General features: G+C 44.8%; 1 protein-coding gene across 3 annotated transcripts; it reads left to right on the top strand.

Moving 5' to 3' along the window:
• Nucleotides 1-562: 562 nt before the first annotated feature.
• On the top strand, nucleotides 563-22,836 carry CDCA7L (cell division cycle associated 7 like). Of its 3 annotated transcripts, none has more exons than XM_066585123.1 (9): nucleotides 563-678; nucleotides 12,611-12,727; nucleotides 14,558-14,887; nucleotides 15,705-15,773; nucleotides 15,865-16,041; nucleotides 16,471-16,602; nucleotides 20,313-20,462; nucleotides 20,780-20,916; nucleotides 22,094-22,836. In XM_066585123.1, exons 1-9 carry the CDS (start codon nucleotides 652-654, stop codon nucleotides 22,122-22,124), a joined length of 1,170 nt encoding a protein of 389 aa, XP_066441220.1. In that variant the 5' UTR covers nucleotides 563-651; the 3' UTR covers nucleotides 22,125-22,836. The 3 variants fall into 3 exon arrangements, with proteins under 3 accessions (XP_066441220.1, XP_066441219.1, XP_066441222.1); XM_066585122.1 differs by having other exon boundaries at nucleotides 15,859-16,041; nucleotides 22,094-22,833; XM_066585125.1 differs by lacking the exon at nucleotides 12,611-12,727 and having other exon boundaries at nucleotides 15,859-16,041; nucleotides 22,094-22,831.
• Nucleotides 22,837-23,218: the final 382 nt, after the last annotated feature.

The following is a 23,218-nucleotide window of genomic DNA, read 5'->3' as shown; positions in this document are numbered from 1 at the left end:
CGCGATCGCCTACAAGCATTTAAAAAAAAATTCCGCCCTGAGAAGCAGGTCTTTGGCGTGTGTCGTGGGCATGAGGCCTACGGATGCCGTCACACTGGCGATGCGGAAGGGCGTGAAAACGTAGAACTCTGAAACCAGCGATTTTCAACGGCTTCATTCCTACTTCTGATGTTGCGAGATTTGTAATTCGCCGCACCTCCAATGTTTCTGCGCTTTTTTTCTCCCCGTCTCCCTATGGCGCCTCCGAAGCGTCGCAGGAACTCGCAGTGTTCGTAACAATAGAAGCTCCTATTATCGTTTAACGCGCGAGAAAACCGCAAGCGGCAGCGATTGTCAGGAAAACGCATCGCTGCGCCAAACATCTCATGAACAGGAGTGCGGTTTCCGGGCGGCCATCAGCAGTGAGGGGGCCCCAGGCTGCACTATTGCTGACCTCTCCCCCAGGTTTCCCGCCTGCTCTCATGCAGTGTGAGGGTCGTCCATTCCCACCAGCCTGCGGCCCCGTGAGGTACTGCGGGGTGTGGTAAGCGCCGTACACTGAGGGCGGCCCCGCTCCTCCCCCGGCACTCCGCTCTGCAGGCGGCCGTGTAAAGTTTGTAGGACACAACCTCCGTCCATACAGCCGTATCCCCGCAGCTGGACGCCCCCGCTATGGACTCGGCCACCGCGGCAGGACAGGTGAGGACTCCCGGCCGCACACGGGGCTGCTCTGCCCGCGGCTGCACGTGTGTGAGGACAGGCAGGCAGCTCCGGATTTGGCGCCACTGGAGAGGCGCGCGCTGCATGTCGGACGGCTGAGGAGAAGCCGCCGCGTGCTGCTCACCAGTAACATGTCAGCCCGTGTGTTAGTGATGGGGGCTGCATACACTAACATACATGTGTCCCCCCTCATATGTTATACACCAGTAACATGTCAGCCCGTGTGGTAGTGATGGGGGCAGCATACACTAACATACATGTGTCCCCCCTCATATGTGATACACCAGTAACGTGTCAGCCTGTGTGGTAGTGATGGGGGCAGTATACACTAACATACATGTGTCCCCCCCTCATATGTTATACACCAGTAACGTGTCAGCCCGTGTGGTAGTGATGGGGGCAGCATACACTAACATACATGTGTCCCCCCCCCTCATATGTTATACACCAGTAACATGTCAGCCCGTGTGGTAGTGATGGGGGCAGCATACACTAACATACATGTGTCCCCCCCCCTCATATGTTATACACCAGTAACATGTCAGCCCGTGTGGTAGTGATGGGGGCAGCATACACTAACATACATGTGTCCCCCCTCATATGTTATACACTAGTAACGTGTCAGCCTGTGTGGTAGTGATGGGGGCAGCATACACTAACATACATGTGTCCCCCCTCATATGTTATACACTAATAACATGTCAGCCCGTGTGGTAGTGATGGGGCCATCATACACTAACATACATGTGTCCCCCCTCATATGTGATACACCAGTAACGTGTCAGCCTGTGTGGTAGTGATGGGGGCAGTATACACTAACATACATGTGTCCCCCCCTCATATGTTATACACCAGTAACGTGTCAGCCCGTGTGGTAGTGATGGGGGCAGCATACACTAACATACATGTGTCCCCCCCCCTCATATGTTATACACCAGTAACATGTCAGCCCGTGTGGTAGTGATGGGGGCAGCATACACTAACATACATGTGTCCCCCCCCCTCATATGTTATACACCAGTAACATGTCAGCCCGTGTGGTAGTGATGGGGGCAGCATACACTAACATACATGTGTCCCCCCCCCTCATATGTTATACACCAGTAACATGTCAGCCCGTGTGGTAGTGATGGGGGCAGCATACACTAACATACATGTGTCCCCCCTCATATGTTATACACTAGTAACGTGTCAGCCTGTGTGGTAGTGATGGGGGCAGCATACACTAACATACATGTGTCCCCCCTCATATGTTATACACTAATAACATGTCAGCCCGTGTGGTAGTGATGGGGCCATCATACACTAACATACATGTGTCCCCCCTCATATGTGATACACCAGTAACGTGTCAGCCTGTGTGGTAGTGATGGGGGCAGTATACACTAACATACATGTGTCCCCCCCTCATATGTTATACACCAGTAACGTGTCAGCCCGTGTGGTAGTGATGGGGGCAGCATACACTAACATACATGTGTCCCCCCCCCTCATATGTTATACACCAGTAACATGTCAGCCCGTGTGGTAGTGATGGGGGCAGCATACACTAACATACATGTGTCCCCCCCCCTCATATGTTATACACCAGTAACATGTCAGCCCGTGTGGTAGTGATGGGGGCAGCATACACTAACATACATGTGTCCCCCCTCATATGTTATACACTAGTAACGTGTCAGCCTGTGTGGTAGTGATGGGGGCAGCATACACTAACATACATGTGTCCCCCCTCATATGTTATACACTAATAACATGTCAGCCCGTGTGGTAGTGATGGGGCCATCATACACTAACATACATGTGTCCCCCCTCATATGTTATACACTAGTAACGTGTCAGCCCGTGTGGTGATGGGGGCAGCATACACTAACATACATGTGTCCCCCCTCATATGTTATACACCAGTAACGTGTCAGCCCGTGTGGCAGTGATGGGGCCATCATACACTAACATACATGTGTCCCCCCTCATATGTTATACACTAGTAACGTGTCAGCCCGTGTGGTAGTGATGGGGGCAGCATACACTAACATACATGTCCCCCCTCATATGTTATACACTAGTAACATGTCAGCCCGTGTGGTAGTGATGGGGGCAGCATACACTAACATACATGTGTCCCCCCTCATATGTTATACACCAGTAACGTGTCAGCCCGTGTGGTAGTGATGGGGGCAGCATACACTAACATACATGTGCCCCCCCTTATATGTTATACACCAGTAACGTGTCAGCCCGTGTGGTATTGATGGGGGCAGCTTACACTAACATACATGTGTCCCCCCTCATATGTTGTACCCTAGTAACATGTCAGCTTGTGTGGTAGTGATGGGCGCAGCTTACACTAACATACATGTGTCCCCCCTCATATGTTATACACCAGTAACATGTCAGCTTGTGTGGTAGTGATGGGCGCAGCTTACACTAACATACATGTGTCCCCCTCTCACATAGGACCTTGTATGATGTTACCAGCCCTACACAATCCAGTCAGGAACTCCATCATGGAGAACCCCCTAGTTGGGGGCCCTGTTACAGGTTTTGCATTGGGGCCCAGGAGCTTCAAGTTACGCCTCTGTGTTAGGGCTCATGTCCACGGGCAAAATAAGAATTAAAATCCGCAGCGGATTTTAACTCTTCTCCTGCACGCGGATCCGCACCCCATAGGGATGCATTGACCACCCGCGGGTAGATAAATACCTGCGGATCGTCAATAAAAGAGATTTTAAAAAAATGGAGCATGAAAAAATCCGGACCATGCTCCATTTTCGTGCGGGTCTCCCGCGGGGACGGCTCCCGCGGGCTTCTATTGAAGCCTATGGAAGCCGTCCGGATCCGCGGGAGACCAAAAATAGGAATTTAAAAGAATTACTCACCCGGAGCGGGCGCTGAAGGTCTTCTCTTCCTCACGGCAGGATCTTTCTTGCTTCGGCTCGGCGGATGTGCCCGGCGCATGCGCGCGGCACGTCGGCGACGTGCCGCCGCCGTGACGAATTCATCCGCCGGCCGAAAATGAAGATCCGGCCGTGAGGAACAGCTGATCTTCGCCGCCCGCTACGGATAGGTAAATGCTTTTAAATTGCTATTTTCAGCGCTCATGTCCGCGGGGCAGGAGAGACCCGCTGCAGATTCTCCATGTAGAATCTGCAGCGGATCTGATTTTCCCCGTGGACATGAGGCCTTAAGGGGTTAAGAGAATTTGATGGGCCCCAAGATAAACTTTTGCACCCTGGCCCATGAGCCTTCAGCTACGCCCCTGCCTGTAGTTGTGGGGCAGCCCCCTCTGAGGCCGCCGGGGACACACAAATGTATTTACATTGTATATTATGTACGCACGCATGATACGGGGTAAATGGTGTCGGTGAAGGAATGTTGATTTTCATTATTCCACTCAGAATTCCGTATATTTATTGCGCATGTTCCGTGTGTAAAAAAAAACAAAACAAAAAAAACCGCAGCATGTTCTATATTACCGCGTAAGAGCTTGGTGCGTATGGAATTCCATTACATATCTGCCACGTTTTTTTACACATGTTACTAGGAGACATGACAAAGAAAAAAAAGAGGCAGGAAGCTGCTGCAGGACAGCGCACGTAAAATACGCTTCACGCGCACAGACTTGTGCAAGTAACAACGTGACCATACACAGGGATACACCGTTCCAAAGCACAATTTTTATTCTGATTACCAAACGTTGTGCGGGGCCGGCCTCGGGTTGTATTCATGTGAGTGATTTTCCCGTGCGAGTTCTGACTTGATTCCGGGATGGAAGGGACTTGCACACGAAAAGAATGTGAAGGGGTTAATTCAGACAAGCAGTTTTGCTATGTCCTATTTTTGTGGTTCTTTTTTCAAGAATTGCCCATCATGTTCTATGGGAGCGTTAGAAAAAAAAAAACGTAATCCCATACCATTGAATTTACATGCGAGTGGGTTTTTTTTTTAACGTGTTACTATGGGAACCAGCAAAATAACAGGAAGTGCAGAGCCTGTAAAACCGATGGAAAAATGTGTTTCACTTACCAAAATCACAGTTGCTTGTGTGAATACCGCCTAAGGTCGCCTGCACACGGACAGATTAGCAATGCGGAATCCAGAGCTGGCGTCTGCCACCGGATTCTGCAGTATGGTATGGAAAAGCGTTTTTTTCTGCCAATGAGCGGAAATCAATTGCAATTTTTCTGCTTGCGGGGGGAAAAAAATCGCAGCATGCTCTATTCCTAGATGGATTCCGTACGGACAGCTTCCATTGAAGTCAGTGGAAGCCCTCCGACCCGAGTCCCTCTCGTAATCATTATTGCGAAAAGGTAGCAGGATTCACATCATCGACAGCGCAGCATAATTTGTACTGCACATGTGTGACGACCGGCACATGCGCAGTACAGAATAAAGAAGAATCCGGACAGCTACGCGGGATCACAGGCCGGGCACAGGGTCCGATTCCAGAACATCTATTGCTGGTAACAGGTATTGAAAACCCAGTCTCCAGCAAGAGATTGCTCTGATTGGTTCTTGAGCACCAGCTCAGCCGATCAGAGCCGGCACTCAATGAACCAATCACAGCCATTCAATAAAGGTGAAGGTTCTAGGTGACTGTTCTTTATTTTTTTTCTTTTGGCTTCCTTGTCTGCCGAAACGTTGTCAGAACCGCATGACAATGCTGCTAAAACCGCAGCAAACGCTGCATTGAAAATCGCAACGTTTCTGCAAACTCCTGTGTGAGGGAGGCCTAAGGTCTCATGTCCACGGGCACGCACGGATTCTGAGTGTGGAATCCCGATCCCTGCCGTGCCCGCAGACATGAGGCAAAAAATACATTTACTCACCTGTCCGGACGCAACGTGGGTCTCCTCCTGAACTAGTCGGATCATGCTTTAGGGGACATTCAAACGTAGCGGAAATGGTGACGATTTTGACACAGATCTGTAGGAGAGTTCACACTATTGATTGAAGGTATAACGTCTGCTGCAGATCCACATCCAATCCAGACCAATAGTGTGCGGGTTTTGATGCGGATTCTCCACTGTGGAAAATGCACACCATTCCTGCAACATGTGAAAGTACCCTTAGGCCCCATGTCCACGGGAATAATTGAATTACGGAATTTGCGTGGTTCTTCTGTGCGGATGATCCGCAGTTCATTATGCCCATAGATTATCCTTGGGCATCCGCTGGTATTTAAATACCTGCGGATGTCTTTTTTTTTTTTTTTTTTCCCCCAGCATGTGGATCGTTCGCAGGGAAAAAACGTAGCATGCTCCATTTACTTTAGATCCCAGAGGGATGGCTTCCATTGAAGCCGTCCGATCCTCGGCACACCCACAGTTGACCCTATGTCTGTGCCACGGATCCGCAGGAAAGCAGGAGACTTTTTTAAATGAAAAGTGCGGCACGCCGGTCGGCATGCCAAGCGCATTCACTGTCCAGGAGAAAGAAGATCCAGCTGCGAAGGAGAAGACCCGCACGGCAGTCAGACAGATGAGTAAATGTCTTTTTAGGCCTCATGACTGCGGGCATGGGTGGAAACCGCTTCGGGATTCCACACTTGAAAACCGTGCGTGCCCCGTGGACATGAGGCCTTATACTGAGGATGGGTCATCAGTAGTATTTGTGCCTTGAGAACAACTTTTAAATATGTCTAGAGATGTGGTGTCACTTTGTATGCCATCCAGCGACTGGAGTGAGTCTGCAACTTTTTAAAACGTTGCATGTCATAAATATCTTAAAAACTTCACTCCACTCAAACTCTTCTAGACACTTAGGACTCTCTCACACAGGCGTTTGCAGAAATGCGGAGTTGTCTGCGGTTTCAACAGCGGTGTCCTTTTTGAAAACGTTTTGGCTGCTTTTTTTAGTACATCTACAAAACGCTGCCAATGATAAGAAAATTGTAGATCAATATATCAGGTAATTGCTTTTGCTAGTATGAGTAGTGAAGGGGTTAAAGGGGTTGTCCTGCAATTGCAAGTGGGGTTCAGCACTTCTGTATGGCCATGTTAATGCACTTTGTAATATACATCGTGCATTAAATATTGGCCATACAGAAGTTATACACTTACCCCTCCGGTGCTGGCGTCCCCGTCTCCATGGCGCCGACCAAAGCCGCCTTCTCCCTGGATTAGACGCGCTTGCGCTGAAGGGGCCGCTCTGGCGTGCTCGCGCCGCAGAGCTGTCTGGGTCCCTGACACTGCTCTCTGAAGCTTCTGGCACTTGTCATCGCCGACTGAGGATCTTTTGCTTTTGATGAAGTTTGAAGACCCCCACCTCCAGCAAGAGATTGCTCTGATTGGCTGACCCCCCCCTGAGTGTCAGCGGGCTCAGCCAGTCACAGCCAGCTCTGGATGCACCAATCGAATGGCTGTGATTGGGTCATCGAGCGCTGGCTCTGATTGGCTCAGCCAACACTCAAGGAACCAATCAGAGCAATCTCTTACTGGAGGCAGGGACTTCAAACCCCGTCACTATCAAAAGATGCTCTGCGATGACAAGTGACCGTCAGCCTGCCTGGAGCTCCGGAGAGCAGCTGGAGAGTCCCAGATGGCGGCAGCTAGGTGAGTATTGATTTTTCTTTTCTTAGTTTGCGCAACATTTGCATTTAGTGTTGCCAAAAATTTGGCACCAAGTTGTGCCACGTTTTCAGCAGCTCTGAAACCGCTGCCCATTCATTTCAGTGGGCGACTGAAAACGGCCAAAGATAGGACATGCATCGCTGTCAAAGTGCAGAGTTGAAGACGCTCATTTTGATGCTTGTGTGCTGAAAAGGTAGCGCTAAATGCTGTACAAACACGCCTGTGACGGAGGCCATAAAAAGGTGTAAGTTAATCCAGAATTCTGGCACCGCACCAGTAATAAATGTGCCCCTGTGTGTGTCGATGGTGTCACTTATCTTGTGAGATTCCCCTGCCGTGTCTAGTTGAATTGGCCAGCTCTTCTAGCTACATATCTGTGGAGGTTACAGGAAGTACTACCATACAGGACACTGCCTCTCCATTCTAAACTGACTTGTTTAGGGCCCCTCTCACTAAAGAGGAGAATTATGGAAACATGGAAGAAACACTGTAAAGGTCCCCTTACACAAGACTGTTGGATGCATATGTGTCCAACTGCTGCCCCATGAACTGCCGCCTGACTATTGCTAGTGCTCATGTCCATGGCTGTATGCGTAAAATGCTGTGGGTCTCCTGTCGGTGTGCATGGATCAGTGAAAGTCCATTGACTCCATTCACAGCGTATTACTCATCCGTGCAACGCAAGCATGACGCGTGGTAAAACACAGTTGTGGACATGAGCCCTTACACAGGAGCGATAGTTGTTAAAGTGAATGGAGACTAAGCGGCCCGGGATTGTTCTGGCTTCCTTCATTCAAGTAAACGGGCGTTACACAAGAATTGTGTGGCTGACTCAGGCCAATAGTCACTTGGCTTTTAGTTTTGCTATAAACCAAGCGTCTCTGACAAGTGCGCGATTTATCGCTATGTGCCCTGTCAGCGGCTGTGTCTATTTGAGGATGATTATCGCCCGAATTCGCTCTTTCCAAGGAGAACTTGGGTCATAATCACTGTTAGGGTGGATTCAGATGACTGTATATCGTCTCGGTTTTCACGCCGAGCCGATATACGGTGTCCTCATCTGCAGGGGGGAATGGAAGAGCCAGGAGCAGGAGCTGAGCTCCCGCCCCCTCTCTGCCTCCTCTCCGCCCCTCTGCACTATTTGCAATGAAAGGAGGCGTGATGGGGGCGGGGCTAAGTGTCGAGAATTAGTCCCGCCGCTCCCCATTGCAAATAGTGCAGAGGGGCGGAGAGGAGGCAGAGAGGGGGCGGGAGCTCAGAGCACTGCTCCTGGCTCTTCCAGGCTCCTCCCCCCCCGCCCCCCCCCCCCTTGCAGAGAGAGACGATGTATATCAGCTGGGCGTGAAAACCCAGCTGCTATACGTTCGTCTGAATCCAGCCTTAGGATGGCTTTACATCTGTGCTCGGGGTTCTGCTTTCCTGCTCTGTTCAGGAAGCAGGAAAGACAAATCTCCGTGGCCGAACGACTCTGTGTCTGGATGAAACTCAACAGTCCCGGACGGACCCTATTTACTAAGGTATGATGGGGTTTGTTCGCTTCGCGCTCAGCTGCCTACCTTTTAGTTGGAAGAAGAAATGTTGCATTTTGGGCTGGATCTGTGATGAAATGTGTGTTAAAATAAAAAATTGCTCATGGACATGAACCCATTCAAAAGATTGTGAGATGCACAAATGAGAACCCCAATGTGCCAATCTCGCACGATGGTCTCGGCTTAATGAAAGCAACCTGGGGGGGGGGGGGAACAAAAATTGGTTTTATTTGGTGGGCATTCACATACTTTGTAACTTCGCAGGGCGTCATTGTCCCACCACCTGCCTTATAGGAAGTCTTTACTACCCTATCCAGCAATTACTTTTATAAATCCTCGTGCCGCTGGATGAATTGCGCCTTGTATTTGGTTTTCGACTACTTTTGCTTTTTTCCCCTATAATAAATATAGACCTCTTTATTTATGTAGCCTAAAGTAAGTATTTTAAAAGTGAGGCATTTCAGTTTTGACGGGACTTCTGAACAGTTTAATGAGACTCTTGAAAATCGAGGGGAGTCCTGAAACGATTTTAATAGCCGTGATGGGGGAAGGAGTAGCCTTTTGAAATCCAGCAGTAAGTTTTCTTAATTAAAGCCCATCAGCTCCCAGCATTACATGGGGCGAAGAACGTTTCTTCTTTGTTCCTAATCAGTAATTGTGATCCCCTGAAGCTGGCTCCTTGGGAGTAGAGGTGGAAGGAATAGAGGAAATGTGGGGGGGAGAAAAATTATTTAGCGCATAGTATTCTCAGCGGGGCCGCGGCACAGTAGCACAAAGGCGAAAGAGCTAATGCAGTTTCTCTTGAAAGTAATTTTTTATTCTTTGTAAAAATGGCTCACAGCTCCTCGCAAATATTCTTCCATTAAGTCATTAAAATGTTACATTTTCTAGTGCTTCAATTTAACCTCATAGAGATGTGGAAGTAAAATTTCTTCACAGGTAAGCGCCGCCACGGCCGCTCACCGGCATAACTAGAGGCTTGTGGCACGACCCAGGTGCCGGGACTTCTTGAAGTTGGCAACAAGTGCCGCATGGATATACTGGGAGTGCCAACGACATAAGTGGTTTGCATTAGGAGTAAAATTAACTTCTGTTCTGCCGCTTCAGTAAATGTGCAAAACAAGCTTAGAGCCGAAATTGTATAGCGTGTTCGCCCCTTTTTATACACTGCGAAGAGCTTGGTAAGGCCTGATTCACACAGCCGCAGGCATGTTACGCCTGAGAATCTTGGGTGTTGCACACAATGGACAACACGCAGACACCTTTTTGATTTTCTTTTCGTCCATGCAATACATTTGCCATCTGAATAGCCTCATAGTCTTATCACACCGACCGCACAGAGCTTGAATATACGGACATGTGAATGGGGGGCCTTAAAGCAGTTCTCCATGCAAATACTATTGATGACCTAGCCTCAGGATAGGTCATTAATAGTTGATTGGCTGGGGTCTGCCGCTCGGGACCCCAGTTAATCGGGCGTGCACTGTCAGCACCACAATACGCACAGGGTAGGGAGTGGAAACAGTTGGCTCCGACCCCTGTGTAGTGGCTGGCGCTTGTAATTACAGGTGCTGCTTATTGATTTTTAAGAAGTTAGTCCTGCAATTACCCGTGAGTGCCAGCCACTACACGGAGGTCAGAAACATTTGCTTCCATTCCGACCCCCCTGTGTATTGTGGTGCTTACAGTGGGCACACACTTAGCTGATTGGCTGGGGTCTGCTGCCTATTAACTATTGCTGACCTATACTGAAGCTGGGTCATCAATAGTATTTGCATGGAAAATCCCTTTTTAAAATGAAAAACTAGTACTCCAAGGCCTGGGTCCTGCACCTCTGTACCAGACTGAAACCTATGCTGGCTCTGAGTGGGCAAAGATTTCAGTTATAATTTACACCAGTGTGTCTGGCATAAATTATAGTAAATCTGACGGGTCCGTGAAGTCCTGTTCCACCTTTGTATAATCCTGACCACTTTTAGAAAAGTACGGTATCAAGAGGCCAGCGTAAGAAGTTTCAAAAAAGGGTGTGCATACAGAGCTTAATTTGGCTAACTTTGTCTTGAAGGAATGCTGCCTTCCAATAGGCGGCACTGTGGAGGTATTATTCCATCTCCCTTATTTGCATATTACCCAGGGGAGCATGAATGGCCTTTTGAGTCTCCTCACTCACCGTCTAGGTGCTCTCCCTAAGGAGAAAAGATAGCATTTCTGACCTACAAAGCACACGTGTGTTAGATTTTTAGGGAGTGATCTTTTAAGGGTTTATACAACAAAAAACATGTTGAAGCACTTTTTAAAAAAAACTTTTTGCAAAATTGGAGCGTTTTGAGACCGTTTTGAAGGAAAAGGCCAGTGAAAACGTAACTTGTCAGATCGCATGCTATGGGTGGTATTTGCTGCGGACTCTGGAGGCGGTTGCCCACTACGGACTCCGTAATTCAAATCCGCCGTGTGCATTCACACTTAGAATTTCAGTAACGATTAGTCACATGTATACCTAAAACAAAGCTATAAATGCTGCAGTAATCTGAATTGTAGTGCTCTTTGTTGGCCATATGCTCTGATCAGGGAATAGCAGGAACTGTACTTTCTCCCTAGTTATATTCAACAGGGAGGAAGTAAAGGGCTGCGGTTATTCAAGTATATTCTTGACCTGCTCCATATTGAATTGAGCGGGGAATACAAGTCTGCATGCTGTGATCTGTATCTTAATGGGTTGCTGGAGGATTACTGGAGGTGAGGCTCAAAATACCTCTTATATTTAGGGGTTAAGGTGAAGTTGCAAACTTTTTAACATTTTTTTTATTATTTATATATAATATGCATAGCTGCTAGAAAAAGGTAAACCTCAAGTGCTCCAGAGTCTCTGTAGTGACCGAGGTACTTCATTTATCACTGCTGTGAGCCCAAAGTTCACAGATCTATCACTGTCAGTCCCCGAAAAAAAAGAACCGACTAATGTTCATTTAGTAGAAGTGGAAGTTGGTAAACCGGCATGAAAGAGCAAATGTATTCTTTAATTTTTTGGCTTGGCTCCTTAGCGGAGGATGGAACTAATATTCAAGCTCGCTGTGAATCGCTGACATGGAGGATACCTTGTAACGCGGCACGCTACTATTTTTTTATACTTGTTTACTTGTACAAGCATACACTGGTGAATGAAACTGACGGCATATGGAAGTACAGTAGAGCCGCAGGCACTTTAATAAGGACTTGTGTACACTTGTATGTGCATTACGACCGGGTTTCTTGGATGCAACTTGCGTTGGACAGCCCCATGGTTCACAGCATGCCCACATGCCCTATCGGGGTCCGTGCACACATGGAAACAATACATGGATGTTTGAATAAGCCCCAGGTATCCATTATAGCTGCATACAGCACAGTCATAGGATAGACATGTGTATAGAAGTTGAGAATGTGACATTAGCAATAAGTGTCATTTTAAAGGTGTTTTACACCATTAATAAAATGGCCATTACTCAACCTTACCTTCTGTTCAGCACCGCCAAGCCAGTCCCCTCTTTTATGGTTCTCACTGTTGCATGAAGTGAACACATCATGTTCATCGTTTACATGGCTCCTGCAGCAAATCTCTGGCCTCAGCGGTCACGTGCCTTTCATGCACACCTGACCGCTCACTCCATTGGCTGTGGTGGTTATGTGAGCGATGACCGTCGTGTCATTACTTCTTGTATCATTGTGCAGCTCGGTGATCCTTGCTCCGGGGGCACTTTTTTAAAATGTCGTAAAACCCTTTTGATTCAAATTTTTATCTGTAATGGCATTTTATGATTCTTTAATCTGCAGAAGCTCGTCTTTGATCCTGCATACATAACAGAAGAACTGCGTAGAATTTTCACTGAAGACAGAGATTCAGATAATGATGTTTTTGAAGGCTTCCCACAGAAAGATATGGCGGATCAGGTAGGAAGGAAATTAAAGGGGTTGTCCCAAGAAAAATATTGTATCTAGTCAAATCCAGCCCACAATTGTAAACATTTGTTTGCATTTCCTTTAATTAAAAAACAAACAAAAACCTATCACCAGGTATTCCAGGACTCATGTTAAAGTAGCACCACCTGCTGTTTCTATTCCATGTCCACCTCAGTATATGTTGTAGGGTGGTCACACATGCTCAGTCTTGCCTCTGTCTGTGCTGGTTATGTTGAGGGATTCTGGTTTGGGGAGCGGCTGCTTCTGAAGCTGAGGAGTCTTCTCTGATGTCAGAAGTGATGTTGATAAGTGAGCTAGACAGCGTTACTGCAGAGAAGAGTCCTGTTACACGGGAAGAATGTTAGGCGCTTTCACACAGGAGTAATGATCACTCAGTGTATGGATGCGGTGCGTGCTGGAGATCATTTTTGGCCACCCGCAACAGGCATTCATTCATAGATGATCAACTGCTTGTTTACACAGGCAGATCGTTGTTACATTTTTATGTCTGCACAAACTGAATGATAAGCAAATTATTGTTCATCGTTCAGTCGCTGGCAGTGATTACACAAAATGATTATTGTTCAGAATTGCACAATCCAGCAAAAATCGGAACGATAATTATTCAGTGCAAAAAGGCCCAAAGACTAAGTAGGTGCGACCACCTTGGAACATTAAGGCCCCCTGCCCACGGACGTTGCAGAATATTGCCAGCGATATTCTGCCCCAGGTGAGGGGGGTGGACACCTGGCAGTTCTCTGTGGTGAGCCTATCTGATGGATAGGCTCACCGTGGAGAATGGCGGCATGCTGCGATTTAGATCTGGCAAGCGGAGAATCGCTATGATTATCCGCTCGTGGACACAGCGGCTGCACTTTCCGTAGCATCGCTATGGAAAGCGTTCACTGCATTACCCGTGGCCGGATTATTGCCGCAGGTAACGCAGTGAACAATCGCCTATGGACAGGCAGCCTTAATAAGTTGGACTGGACACAGAGAGTCTCTTCAGTAGCAACAGCAGGTGGTGCTATTCCAATGCTGGTTCTCAAATATCTGGTGATAGAAACAGCAGGAGGCGCTATTTTAGCATTAATACTGGACTATCTGAGAGTAGAAATATTTTTAATGGGTATAAAATATTTAAAAACATTTATAATTATGGACTGGATTTAACCATAAACAATATTTTTCATAGAACACCCTTTTAAGTCATTTCTACCCATATGAATGTTTATACTCACAATCTATCGGGTTTGTGGTGTTTCACATAGTTTGGGAGCCTTTTCATGCTTGGATATTGTAGCTGGAATGACCTAAAATCTGTGAGGATGAGGATGATGGCCTTGGTTTTGAACACATTTTTTTTTCCGTTTGTTCATTAAGCACTCAGTGTGGTTGGTTATTCTTTTACTCCCTCTATACTACAGAAATACATGGCAGTGAGATGCCTTTATGTACACCATTGGCACCATGTAGGTGGCCAGCAAATGTTGGTTCTGACACTTATAATTGTAGTAGTGTTCCTTACACATGGGTGTTTCTTCATTATGGCGATGACTGGATCACCTCATATCCTTAGTCATGTTGTAAAACCAGTTAAAAAAAAAAAGGTCAGACATTGGCTAGAGTGGAAGCTTCCTTCCGATAGGTGGCACTACATGGGCATTATACCATCTTATGATGCTCTGTGTGTGAAGCAGTTTGGTGTTGTCTCAACCGAGGGGTTTTCACCTTTGCACATTTGATCCCCTTATCTTGCTGTTCAGTTATTTTCTTGAGGATCTGGGAGCTTTATCTTATGGTTTATGTTTTTGATCTTAGGATGTAAGTGATGACGATCATAAAGAAGTGCTGTCGGACAGTGAAGACGAATCATCCATTCCACCAAAAAAGAGGAAGTTTGGTCTGCGCATTGCCCTGCAGTTTCCCAGCAAGAAGCTTGCAAATAAGGAAAAGAATCATTCCAGTACTCCTAAAGTGAAGCCGGTCCGGAACATTAAAAATAAAGTATTTGCCAAAGCAGGCCCTGCAATAACTGGAAGCAAAGGGAAAGCCGAATCTGATTCTGATGGAGAAAATGATGTATCAAACCAGGAAAATGTAAACGCACTTGCCAAAAGGGCAATGAATATTAAGGAAAATAAGGCTGTGGTAAGTATTTCACTAAAAGGTAAAGCCATTATTCATCTGCAGATAAGTGCCGGACCGTAAAGGTTTGTTCACACAGCGGATTTGCTACAGAAATTTCTGTGACTGAAAATCTATTCCAGACCTGTGACTGGAGATGTTACGGCAGTGGGTGCATGGTTTTTTTTTTACTTTTGTTTTTTTTTTTTTTAAATAAAACTGAATACAGAAATACTGAACAGCTGTCAAATTTCTGCAACACTTCTGTCGCTTATTAACCCCCTAAAGTCCATTAGTGAGGTCAGTAAAAAGGCATTGGATGGTGACTAAAGGGTTTTCTAACCCCACCATCCTATATATATTCGGCCTGTATTGTTTCACAATAATAAAAGCATAACTCGCCTCGTTGTTACTTGCGCTGCTGCAGTAAAGTCACTAACTGCATGTATGACCAATGAATGGCTGCAGCGATCACATTGGGTAGTCGGTGACTTGATCGCTGAAACTGTGGCTGAATGAACAGGTGAGTTATGCTTCTTTTATGCCTATTTTAGCACGTCCCATTGCTTTTAATGGCACTTCCCGCTGTAGTTTATACACTGCAGATCTTTTCAGCATTGGGATTTGAAACTCCTTTGTGGAAAAAAGTGATGTCACTTCTTGACCTGGAATTTGTGTCAGGAAATCCACACCCAGATTTGAAAAGAACTAAATCTGTGCGTGGATCCACGGCAAACTGAAGTGATGACGTCTGCACCTAAACACAAGTTAGCTGAGCACAAGTGTTGCTTCTTGCCCACAAATAACATATTTGGTTAACTTTTTATTTTTGTTTCTCCAGCTTGCTCAACTTCTTGCAGAGCTGAACTCCATGCCTGAAATGTTTCCAGTAAAAAACACAACTCCGTCTGTAAGTAGATGCGGCTTTGGATCGATTGTATTTATACTCTTAGATTTGTATTATGAAATAACTTTCATTTTACTATTTTATTAAGAAACAGAAAAAGACAAGTCGTCGATCGTTCTCTGAAGGTCCCATTGAAAGGCGCACGAACCCAACACGCAGTGCACGACCAAAAGAAAATTTTGCACTGGAGAATTTTACTGCTTCCGCTTTGCAGTTTGCAGAGCATCTCCAGAAGTATGGCAAAAGTGCTTTCAGGCGCACTTTAAATGAGGTAAGTATCAAACACTAGGACAAGGATTTATTTGTTTTAACACTTTCCAATCCACTGACGTCTAAAGACATTCTGATTGAAGGCTGTACAGCTCTGATGCCGGAAGACACCCGTCAGGGTATTTTTACTGTAGATTACTGGCCGCTTTGTTGTCGGGGGGCCTCTCTAGCATGTCAGATACCGCAGTACTGTCTCAAGCCAGCAAATGGCTGAAAGAAATAGCCCCCTAGGAAACACTGAATCCAAAATTGGATTGCAAAAGTTTAAATGGTTAAATAACATGTTTGTTTATAGTCTATCTTCTAGATTGGAATGATCTAGCTCATATATTGAGGACAAAATGGGGGCTAGAGTATCTTTTTTTTTTTTAATTTTAATTTGTGTAATTTTGAACTTTTAACAGTTGATTTTTCTTCCTGGGTATTTTAGGAAGAGCGCGAAGAAGTTCGGAGAAGGAGGAGAGCATCAAAAAACAACTATCGTGCAGTAGAAGACATTACAGAAGAAGAGTTGGAGAATGTTGCAGTGACCGTTAAAGACAAAGTTTATGACAAAATCTTGGTAAAAATACTTTATATTTCACGTTTATATACCAAGGGACATTTTAGGATGGGCTAGCAAACCTCTAGGTCTCCCTCCCTGTCTCTCAGGGGGTGGGGGGAGTCTCTTCATTACCCAGCATATTGATAGTTTTGGTTGTAGTTTTAACTTTTTGATGTGATGAAAAGGTCTAATTTAATCTTTCTCTCTGTCTCTCTCTCTTTGGCTTTTTAACTCTTTACTGCCCGTAGTGTACTTGTGTTAAATAATCTGTGTACATGGCTTTCTGAACTATGACGTGAGTACAGAATAAATGTGTGACTGCAAGGGTCCAGCCATCTTAAAAAGACCAATTGCTACAAGAGCACTCACTTATGTGAGCCTCGTGTACAGTTTCTGAAAGTACATAAATGGTGTATTAAAAGAGGTTATCTGGTTCTGTAAAACTGATGATCTGACCTTTAGGATAGACCGTTTATTTTAAATATTAATATGGATTTTACATGATTGGTCTGCCCTGTGCAGAGTCATGACTTCAACAATACGGACTATCTTTGGGATGAAATGGAACGTTGGGTCAGGAAATATGAACAGCGTCCATCTTCTTTGAGAGAACTTGCCAGATGTGTTTTGCAGGATGAATGAAGGGAATGACCATCTTAAGTCTCAGACGTTAGTAAAAAAATATGCCTCAGAACGTATCTGATGCCATCAGATTGCAACTGTTGATTCTTGCTCAGGTGTCCAAATACTTTTGGTAGTAGAGGGCATTTCAGTAAATCTGTATCCCTTCACATTCTGATGTACTTATTGGATATTGTCAGACTAAAGGGGCAATCTCCATTTTCAATTATTTAATTTTATGGAGAAATAACAACCTAATCCAAATTTTTAAATGCAGAGATCTCTCCCTCAATGACATGGACAAGAAATGACTTGTTACTTTGTGGATCAGGCAAATTATAGTGATACAATAATCGTACCTTTCTTACATTCATGCATGCTTTCAGTCGTAAAAAAGCTGGACTTTTGCCGTGGTATGCAAATCGCAGTGAAACTTTCAGTGGTCGATTCCACAGCTGAAGTCGTCTGAGCTATGTTGCCCTTCATACTTGTAAGCATGCACCCTACCCCAATAATATGCTTATCCATGCATCTGTGGCAGTGCATGCGTGTGACGTCACTGAGGCTATGGAGAGACAATCCACATGTGCAGAAAGTGAGTCAGTCATCAGGTTAGGGGTGTGATTGCAAGTATGGAGGGTGAAAGAGCCCAGATGACTTCAGCAGTGGAACTGCCCAGGGTGCTTCCACAGCGATTTGCATACCACATAGGAAGTGACTAAAGTCCAAGTGAAGCATGCAGGAAAGTAAAAAGGGGGTACAAATAATGTAATTTTGTAGTTAGTTCAGCGTATATTGGGATTATTTTCATGTAGTAAATTCAGGAGACGGTCTTTCTTTTGACCACTGTAACTTTAGTTTTAAGCGGATGGGGTTGTGTGAAGGCTTGTTTTTCTGGGATGACCTGTAATTTCTATTGGTACCATTTTGGGGAAATTTGTGTTTTTAATAGCTTTTTATGAAAAAAAAAAAAAAATCATCAGAGACTGGGTGACCAAAAAGTGCTATTCTAATGTTGTGTATCGATTCTGTATATATTTTTTTTTAAACTATGTTCACAATGTGGGATAATTAATGTTATTTTAATAGATTGGACTTTTATAAACCTACTAAATGGTTTATTTTTATGTTAAAAATGAAAAAGGGGGTTCAAATTAAATTTATTTTTTTTTAAATAAATTTTATTTAAGTTCCCATGGAGGACCTGAACTTGCAAGTGTTGGAATGCTTGTACAGTATATTGCAGTAGTTCAGTATTGAAGTATATTGTATTTTTGCATGCATTCTATGAAACGCTACAAACAAACAAAAATCCATAGCAGCCCTGGGGGAACATTGTACAAGGCCCCAGGCTGCCATGGCAATTGAATGGCACCCTACACCCACCGTGTATGGATCTCACTCCATACAAACCCCATGCACATCTGACATACATGTTGAAGGATATTGAGGTTTAGATGATCTTTTAAAGAATCACCAAACTCCTTTAACCTAAATCCACTCCGCACTCCTTTCTTTCTGTCCTCAGTAATTTTTGAAGGCTGTGTACCTTTGTTCCCTGCCTTCTGTAGACTGATGTCGGCGACCACACTTTTCTTTGTGGAAGTTCTTTTGAAGTCACTACTTCACTGTGATGAAGCTCAGTATAAAATCAGTTCAGTTTTATCTGGTCTGGTTGTCAATTAATGTCCGTATTCAATTTGTACAACTGTTTGAGACCTGGTGGGGGGGGGTAGTTCTCCGTGGGTGTGAGCTGTGCAGGTTGGGACGTCCAGTAACTTGCATCAGTAAACCAATTGTTCAGATGGAATTAACAATGGCTAAGGCCTTAGTCAGACGGGCGATTTTTCGCGCAATTTGCGCATGCGTCCGGCGATTTTATAAAACCATTGCTTTGCAATGGTATCGGACACATGAGCGCTTTTTATGCGCTCGTCCGATAAATTATAGAACAAAAAATCGCAGATCACACCTATCTGCGATTCCTGTTCTCTTCTATATATGCGCTCAATGGGGCCGGCGGCAGCAGCGCCGACCCCATTGAGAACATATAGAAGACAAATCATTCTTCTCTGCCACAGCTGTAACAGCTGTGACAGAGAAGAACGATGTTTGCCCATTAAATTCAATGGAGCGGCAATACAGCCGCTCCATTGAAAGCAATGGGCTGCCGGCGTGCGCGGGGTGAATTGTCGGGAAGGGGTTAAATATATAAACCCTTCCCTGCAATTCATTCTAAAATGTGTTAAAATAAAAATAAATTGTATACTCGCCTTTCCGCTGCAGCTGGAGTCCAGCCGCGGCCGCTGTCAGTTCTCCTGAACTGCTTCTTGGCACTATTCAGCCGGCGGGGCTTTAAAATCCCCGCCTGCTGAATGATCTGCCTCTGATTGGTGACAGCCCTGACCAATCAGAGGCTGAAAACACTCACACACCCATTCATGAATTCATGAATGGGTGAGTGACTGCTACCTCTCAGCGCTGAGCCAATCAGGGGCAGGTCTGACTCACATCCATTCATGAATTCATGAATGGGTGTGAGTGAGGCATGCCTCTGATTGGCTCAGCGCTGAGCCAATCAGGGGGCAGGTCTGACTCACACCCACTGCAGGACGGCCACGCGGAGCTCCGGCTGCCGGGAGAAGGTGAGTATACAATTTTTTTTTATTTTAACACATTTTAGGATGGATTGCAGGTAAGGCTTATATATTTAAGCTCTTACCGACAATTCATCCCGGGCTCGCCCGCAGCGCATTGCTTTCAGTGGAGACGGCTGTATTGCCGTCTCCATTGAATGCAATGCGCTGTACAGCTCCGGCCCGTTTCTAATAAAACGCGACTAGGAGCAGATTTTCGGGCGACTTGCGCGCAACGGTCACGCGATTTGCGGATGCGCATCCGTCATGCGATCCGCAAATCGCGCGAAAAATCGCCCGTCTGACTAAGGCCTAATAAAGAGGCAGTTTCTCATGGGGGGGGGGGGGGGGATCTTAGCATTTTATATTGTAACGACACATTTATATTCACATGCAGTTGGTAATAAAGACGGAAAAGCTTTTATAATTGGTATGTGCATCTTGACTTATGCCTTTTATGCCCTCTCCTAGGGAAGCACTTGTCACCAGTGTCGTCAGAAAACATTGGATACAAAAACCTTCTGCCGCAATCCTGGCTGTGGTGGTGTCAGAGGACAGTTTTGTGGGCCGTGTTTAAGAAATCGCTATGGTGAAGATGTGCGGGAGGCACTTTTGGACCCAGTAAGTAAAAAGTAATTCCAGATGGATAGAAAACCATTTTATCCTTTTTAATAAAACATTGCAACTACAATGGAACTTTTTGTTTTTCTTTTACCGTATGTTCAGTCCGTCGGCTTTCTTTTTTTTTAAACTAATAAGATCAAACTTAATTTTTCTACGACAGTCACAATACTCCTTTGTGCACATTTTGTATTTGAGCAAGGAGATGTTTTTCCATAATTAACTGTTATTATCATACTATTCTTTTTTTTTTTATTTTTAGCAACTAGATTTGTGACCGGCCATGTTTTGTCATTTACACCCTTTCCTTCTCTTAGGATTGGATTTGCCCCCCATGTCGTGACATCTGTAACTGCAGCTATTGCCGTAAGAGGGATGGTCGCTGTGCCACTGGGATGCTTATCCACTTGGCAAAGTTTTGTGGTTACGACAACGTTAAAGAGTATCTTGAAAAGTAAGTAGCAAATACAGCTTCGTAAAGAAATGAATAAAATCTGGACCTTATTGTGGATGTCATTCTTTCCAATCCCATTATGCAAAAAACTGGTCTTAATTCTTTTGATAAATAGCTGCCAAAGTATAGAAGAACATCTGATTACACACTGCTTAAAGGCTATGGAAAACTTTATGCATGAAAAATCAATTTACATATATCTTACTAAGTCCCTGCAGAAAAAAAGATGCTCTTATCTTAGTTTTCTATCTTATGCATTTAGAAATCGTCATACTTGGTTTGTAGGCTTTCTTCTATTCAAGTCTCCTGCTGGGGTCTGGTGTTTCCATTACTGATCAACTGGTCTCTTTCATGAAGGCACACAAGCTAGTTTTCCCTTAGTTTTCAGAGGCTGTTTAGCATAACTACTCCTTAGCAATACCCCACAACTTTCTTATCTTCTCTGAGTAGCTGCTGCTCTCTTCCCCCTCACTGCTAAAAGCAGAAAAGTTCACTTAGTGTGAATTACAGCCCTCTGTAATAGTAGCTTTCCCTGCTTTGCTTTCTGTCCTTTCTGATCTCCTCCACAATTCCCAGCCCTCTGTAATTGCTCAGTCGAGAGGCAGTGAATGCACGTTCACAACAGGGGAGCAGGCTAGGGGGTGAGACAGACCGTTGGTTTACTCTAAGAGAATTTGCTTAAGATTTCACCCCTCCAGTCTGTAATGCCTTGGCAAAAACGGTACAATCATAGAATTCAAGCAATAACATTTTTATTGAAAACCAATTACAAAAAGTCTTCATTTCCATAAACAAATTGATTAAAAGGAGTGTAAAGGTGTACATAGCCTTTACGCTTAATTTACATAGAGCTGGAAATAAGTACAGTAATACTACTGTAACGATTCCCTTTCACATACATTAGAAGAGCGCTGAATGCATTCTACATGGAGGTTTCTTTACTTACAGCAAGCATTCTCTTTAGTTACAACAAACTGCAAAGTACTGATTTGAGATAATCAAGTCCCTCCATTTATATAATTGATGCCATTGTAGTATAATACAGAGCAATAAATACTTGAAATGTTATAAAATATACATGTAGATGCATCAGTCAGTATGATGTGTAATTACATTTTTACACACTTACAAATATAGTAAATGCTGTTTCTCCCCCCCCCCCCCTTTTATTTTTCAGCTTACAGAAAAAACTAGCAGAAGACGACTGAATTTGCCCCCTTCAAATAAAAAGCCTTGAACCTTAGTGGACTAATGATAAGGATACAATGTAATGCTTTGTGCAGGCAGGCCAGATGAGACCACATATTGTGGCCCTTCGTTAAGCTCTGGTATAACCTCACAACCATTGAATAGAAGTGGATGTTTCATTTAGCACCTTATTCATCTGCAATGTATCAAATGTTATTTGAGTGTTCCTACTGTTTTACAACTACTGCCTTTAGATATAGCTCATCACAAAGTTTGTGCTGCCACGTCTTCCACATAATGTGGATAGTAATCTATGGCAACAAGTAAAGCTTTAGCTGGGCACTAGTTGTTTTATACGCCTAGATTGGTATTTTTTACTTTAGGGGATTTTAACGACTGTAGATTTTAATAGATAGGTTTTAATCGCAGGTCACTTCTCACCCTGCGCTGGTTGATACTTCTAGCTGTGACATTCTAAATGAATCGGTTAGTTCTTTGGTGGATCCTCTAGAACTTTTTATCTGCAGCTTCTGCCACTTTGATTCATGTATCTTCCTCTTTCCTAATGGATATGACCTTCTGCTGTATAACCTTGAATGTTTTTTTATTTTTTTACTGTAAATGCCTAAATTCTTTTAGAGTTCTCTATATTTGTATGATTTTATGTTATGGAGATGGATGACTGTTATCTGTAATCCAGACTAGAATTCACAATACTTCACTAATAATTTCTTTACATTAAAAGTTATTTCAAAAAGTAGGATAAAAGTGTACTTGACTGACCAATAACCGGCCAACTAAAAGATCAAGGCGAGATTCACATAATGCCGTTTTAGCCAATACAATGAGTGAATACAGCAATAGAGAAGTTTAGGTCTTAAAGGGGTTGACTTTTTCAACTGTTAATGGATGGGGTGGGAGGTTCCGCCACTCGGGATCCCCATGGATCAGCCGGTAGTCCAGTCTGCTGTCCAGGGCAGCGGGTTGGACGTCGTCAGCAGAGGAAATGGTAGCTCTACTCACTGAAATCAATGGGAGCACCGCGCTGCTACTTGTTACTTCTGTCCTGGTCAGAGCATCACATCAGCTGATGGATGGGGGTCCTGAGTGTCGG

The sequence above is a fragment of the Eleutherodactylus coqui genome, chromosome 12 (assembly GCF_035609145.1).
Source record: "Eleutherodactylus coqui strain aEleCoq1 chromosome 12, aEleCoq1.hap1, whole genome shotgun sequence".
NCBI lineage: Eukaryota > Metazoa > Chordata > Amphibia > Anura > Eleutherodactylidae > Eleutherodactylus > Eleutherodactylus coqui.
This window is presented reverse-complemented; position numbering and strand designations above follow the sequence as displayed.